The following is a 5565-nucleotide window of genomic DNA, read 5'->3' as shown; positions in this document are numbered from 1 at the left end:
CGGGGAAGGGACTAGGAGCTTGTCAGGGCTCAAATTCCCTATAATTGTTTCTACAAATCCTTCCCCCTCCTCTTTCCCGACTCCCTGGAAGGGGAGTCACTCACTGAACCCCCACGGCCCTGCGTGCTGACCTGCCCAGCCAGATCATCTCCCGCTTCTCTGTTGGTGGCTATGGGTGGACAGACCAATGGCCAGGCAGCCTCGAGAGTGGGAAGAGCTCAAAATGGAACCCACTCCCTGGGCCAGTGACTCAGACTGGTTGGAATGGAAGCGGCTGCCCGGGAGGGTGGGAGTCTGGGTAGGTCACCCCGCCAAGCCACCAGAGCTGTGCCCTGCAGAGTGGAAAGAATAACAGAGGGGCAGGCAGCCGCCGTGGCAGCTGTCCGCACAGCACAGGGGTGACGCCAAGGTGTGTACTTTGTACTCAAGAGGGAGGACAAGAGAGGACGTCATCTTCCCAGATGCCTGGCATTTCCATTGGGCCTCGGGACTTCCCCCTGGCTGCCTCCTGAGCCAGTCCCTACCCAGCCCCTCTGGCTTGGAAGAGCTAGCCCAGACACCCGCCCTCCTTCCACCCCCCCACCCACGCACACACACACAAGCCTGTGCATGACCCTCTAGGTTCCCAGCATCTGTCAGAGTATCTGTCCCCCATTTGCCTCCAGCTCTAATCGGCTCCCCTAACTGTTCTACACACAACAAAAGCGTTCAATAGGGGCGGGAGGGCAGCATTTGGAAGATACCTGCTGAGCCACAGAACCTGAAAAGGTTTGCCCACTCATTCCTCTTCCAGCCATAGTAAAACCCCCTTGAAAAGCTGAAGCCTAAGAGGAAGGGCCACACGCACCAACGTCCCTGAACCCCCTGCCTCCCACCACTCCGAGCCCCATCAAGCTGCCCTCTACTCATCCCGGTGGCTCTGAATTTATCCAAGAGCCCTGACAGGGAACCTCGTCTCTGGCCCAAGTTTATTCTAAGGGCAAGGCCAGCTGTTTAAGCTACACTGGTTTGCTCTCAGCATTTCTCAGCCCCAGCCCTTCCACTTGGGGAACATGGACTGGATACAGCAGTGGCATAGGAGACTCAGGGCCAGAGCAGACCCCGATCAGGACCCCTCACCCACTCCCGACCAAGACCACAATTGTCTCCAAGGCTGGAAGCTTGAGTAGACACATCAGCATCACGGGCTTGGACCCCTCCCCGCCCTGGGAGAAGAACACAGAAAGGAGGGAAAAGGGAGGGGGTGAACCCTGCTCCCACCCGACCTACCCTCCCACTGCCTGGTACAAGGGCATGCAGAGGGAGGCACCCGCTCCCAGGCGCCCTGGTGGCTGGCTGTGGGCTCCCTCCCCCACTGACCTTCAGAGAGCTCCACTCCTGCCACCCGCCCCCTCAACAGCTCCTGTGCCCACCAGCTGGTGTTACAGTAACTTTTGGGTGAAGGACTTCAGCTGGCAGAACAAAGGCCTATGATAGGGGGTCCTTCCAGGAGCAGGGCTGCCTGGCCCGTTTCACCTGCCTTCCCATTCAATGCAGGTGGGAACTTCAGCCCTGAGCTGAGGCTGGTGGACATGATTTTGAAGTCAGAGGCAGTGCACCGGTCCAAAGGCCACCCAGAGCTAGACCAGGCTGGCTTCCCCCAGGACCCTGCAACCGCGGATTCTCCTACCTCTGCCTGGCTTCTCCATTCCAACACAAACCCCAGGATGCAGCCGGCCCTGTGCCTAAACTCCACCCCTAACCAGGATGGGGCCCAAAGGCCAGGTTAGTGAGGAGCAGTGGGTGGCTTCCTAATCCCTGCCTCCACAATCTTGCCCACCTCAGCCTCTGGCAGAGAAATCCCTATAGGGAGGGGTCTGAGTAAGAGGGGCAAGAAGACCACTCCTGGGTCTCCGCAGTCCAGGGCTCCAAGGCCAAGCATGTCCCCTGGGATGCTCTCCAAGTTCTGGGAAGGCCACTGTCTGAGGTGCCCTGAAGCTGCTGGCTCCTGGGTGCAGAGGCTCAGCCCTATCTCTAAAGGAAAAGAGGAAATGCCTGATTCTGGTGTGCGGGGCTGGGCACTGGAGGCTTTCGGAACTGCCCTGACTTCTTGTCCGTGTCTGCCAACCCCCGGGTCATCCCTACCAGACTCTATCCACCCTTCCAGGACAATACCCCAGCCTCTCTGCACACAAAAGGAAAAGAGATGGGGGCCCTCTCCCATCAGTTAGAGACACCCCAGGTCCCAGAGTGAGGGAGGGGTAACAAAGGAGGAGGGACCGAGTTTGGTGGTGGCTATAGGGACACAGGCCTGGCTTCCAGAGAGGACTGTTAGACTGGGCAAGACTTTCTGGACTTTCTCCCTGGAAAACCCACCCCTCTTGAAACTAGACGACCAGGGCAGCCAGGGCAAACACCTGGAGTGCAGCGATGGCTGTGAGGAGCCCCTTCTCAGCACATCTGGTCAGACCTCCCAGAAAAGGGGTGGGCCACCAGCCCCAATGGAAACAGTGACGCTCCTAATTCCCTGCCAGCCGGGCTCTTGCACACCTGGGCCCCACTTCCTGCGAGTACATCCTAACCAGGCTTAGGCCTGGCCCAGCAGCCCGCTCTCCAGCCAGGTCCCCAACTGTAACGTGGGCTGGATAAGGTAGTGTGAGTGGCACCCGGCAGCCCCCACCCTGGCCAGATTGGGTCCACTGGGTCCAGCAGGCTGGCCATTCTCTCCAGGACCAACCTGTGCCCCTGAGTATTCTCTTCTCATCCCCCTGGCTAGACTCCACTTCTTGAGGGCCAGGACTGAATTTCCTGCTTTTATATTTATGCCTAATCCAAAGCCTTCTGTTCAGTAAACTTAAGTTCATGGAACACCAATTAGAGAGATTTGAGAGAAGAACCTTTTTTGCGCACGGACTTACCATAAGGCCGTGTATATATATGTCATATAGCAAGGACCACAACTAGTACTCACAAAGGAAGGGCCACTGCATTAGTTCCGAAGCCTGTGTCAGGGTGAACTGTATTCTGGTTGCTCCCCATACCCAGGGAGCTAGAGGGCAAGTGTGCCCCATTTATGCCTCACTGGGGTCCTTAGTTTCTGCCCCCTCCTGCCCGACCCCTTCCTTCCCTGTGTATTCCTCTGATATTGGTTATCTATGCCATCTTCCTCCTCTCCTCCTCCCTTCTCCCCAAATGGACAATGTAGGCTTTGGGGCTTTCTAGGTAGGCCCTCCCCACTTGGAGGCCCATAGTCTAGTAAGGCAGAGGGTGGATGGAACCACTGGGTGATAGCTTTGCCCAGAAGCCCTCTGCAGCCCGGAGTCTCAAACTCAGGTCCTGGACAAGCCTTCTCCTCCCCGGCAGCTCTCCATCCCCCAGCTTCTGGCAGCGCCTCACGGGCAGGACTAAGTAGGGCTGCTTGGTGGCCAGCGCATCAATACCTCTTGCCATGGACACCGTGTTGCAGGCCCCACCTGCCTTTGCTTTGCCTTTCTCAACCTGAGTCTCGGAATCCCCTTCTGTGAGAAGGGACAATAACTGCTTTTTTGTCAAAGCCTCTATAAAGGTAAAAATGAAAAGCAGTCACATTCTTTGGAGCTAGGTTTGTGAGTCTCAGGCACTTTCCTCAACCTTTGCAATGAGCTTTTGGTGGAGTTACAAAGAAAAAAAAAATGTCCACCACATTTTAAAAGTCCCCATTCCTGAGCCTATAGCTCCCTCCCAGCCACCCTGGGCTGTGTTAGCTGCTTCTTGTTTTAGTGAGGCAGATGGAGGAGACCACTGTACGAGCCCCTTTCCAGTCCCTGAAATACAAGTTTTATGGGGGGGGGGCGTTGTGGGTACCGCAGACCAGTCCCCTCCATGTGATTTTTCCTCCTTTTGTCTGCTACGGAGAACTACTCTTCGCAGGCAGTTCAGAAGCCATCAAACACTGTAAGATGAATTCCTACGTTCCCCGAGACCACCTCACACGCAGACTTCCGGCGGAGGGGGCTGCCCACAGTTGCTCCCTCCTCTCCTGGGTTCTGACACTCCCTTTCCTTTGGGTTTCAAACCTGGGTGAGTCCTCTGACCCAATGGAAAAAATGGAAGGAGGAGAGGTCGTGCAGTCTCCCCCACCCCCTTCTGGCCGCTTTAAGCCCGCAGGCCGGCGCCCCGCCTGCTGGCGGCTCAGCTTTCGGGTTACTGCAGTTCAAACAGCACGTGCCGCCCGCGCTCTCAGCCGCGGCAGTGGCGGCGGCGGCAGTGGCGGCTGCAGCAGCTCAGCACTGGGAGGGGGCGGGGAGGCTCGCTCCTTCTGCGCTGGCTCGCCTCCTCCGCTCCTCTTCAAGGCGCTCGGGAAATCCACAGGATAAACACCCACTTTCTCTTCCTCTTCATGGGAGGGGGTAGGTGCGCTTTGATCTCCCCCACCCATCCCCGCACCCCGCCTCTGTGCCTGCTCTCCTATCCCTCGCCCTTCCCCCACCAGTCTGATACACATAGTGGTCCAAATTTCACCTGGCCCCTCCCAGACACGGCCTTGCAACCACTGCCCACAAGGTGCTCCAAGCCCCCCCACACACACACACGGTCTCGCTTGTCGCCATTAAAGCAACCTGTGGCAGGAAAGCTAGGTTTGATTTTAGAATGATCCGTCGGAATTCCCACGGGAAACATGGAGCTCCGGCAACCGACCACCCTCTTCTTTTTCCAGTTTTGGGGAGCACGGTGAGGACAGACGTTAGTACTCCTCAATCCCCGCACGTTGGAGCTCTGTCCAAACCACTCTCCAAATATCCACAAGTTGGGCCTGGTACTGTGTCCGGCGCAGTAGGCCAGCTCAAAGGGCTGACCTGGAGGAGGCCTGTGCAAGCCCTTGATCCGGGATTGCAGCTGTCTACGCAGGGAACCTACAGCATGGTGTGCAAACCGGGGCTCAGATTCGGGTGGAGATGTCCCACAGGGCTGCGAGAACTCCATACTCCATAACCCAAGGTGGGTGCACGGAGAAAGAGGGTCAGAGTATGGTTGGCGGGGCTCTTGACCCAGAGCTCTTACCTTGCGCTTGTTGCGGTGGATGTCGCCGATGGAGTTAGCCACCGTATTCGGGCCCAGAAGCATGCGTGTGCTACGCGGCCACTCGGTGCTCACGAGGTGGTGCTCGCCCATGAGGATCTTGCGCACGTTCTCCGCGCCCGTCACACGGATCAGTGGCCGCCCCAGCAAGTGCGTCTTGAACACGTTGCCATACTTCTCCCTCCGCGAGGACTGGAAGCCGGAACCCTGCGGGAGCCACACAAGAGACCTCTCTCAGAGTGCACATCTCCAGATGGGAGGTCCCGGAGGCCCAGCCTGGAGGGCCAGTGGGGGAGGGGCAGACACACCACCAAGGGCACCAGTCCCCTGCCCCCCGCCCCCCACAAACATGCACGTACGTTTTATTTTTCATAGCATGCACAAGAACTGGGAAGTAGGGCCTAGAGGATAATAAATAATACAAGGAGGCGGGAGGCCCGGGGCACCCCGCAGGAGGCTATTTTTTAGTATCAACTTGCGGGAAGGAAAAGGTATCCGGGACTGCGGGATCCGAAGCTAGAGTTCTGC

At 57.6% G+C, this 5565-nt stretch overlaps 1 protein-coding gene across 3 annotated transcripts in view; it reads right to left on the bottom strand.

Annotated features, from left to right (window-relative positions):
- CYP26B1 (cytochrome P450 family 26 subfamily B member 1) overlaps positions 1–5565 on the bottom strand; it is a 20236-nt gene that overhangs the window by 10113 nt on the left and 4558 nt on the right. For all 3 annotated transcript variants that reach the window (XM_019647641.1, XM_019647643.1, XM_019647642.1), the window contains exon 2: positions 5020–5244. In XM_019647641.1, coding sequence (XP_019503186.1) covers positions 5020–5244 — 225 coding nt within the window. The remainder of the gene's footprint in view (positions 1–5019; positions 5245–5565) is intronic.

Source organism: Hipposideros armiger, unplaced genomic scaffold (assembly GCF_001890085.2).
Source record: "Hipposideros armiger isolate ML-2016 unplaced genomic scaffold, ASM189008v1 scaffold_114, whole genome shotgun sequence".
NCBI classification, from domain to species: Eukaryota; Metazoa; Chordata; class Mammalia; order Chiroptera; family Hipposideridae; genus Hipposideros; species Hipposideros armiger.
The sequence above is the reverse complement of the archived record's forward strand: the minus strand, read 5'-3'. Positions and strand labels throughout refer to the sequence as shown.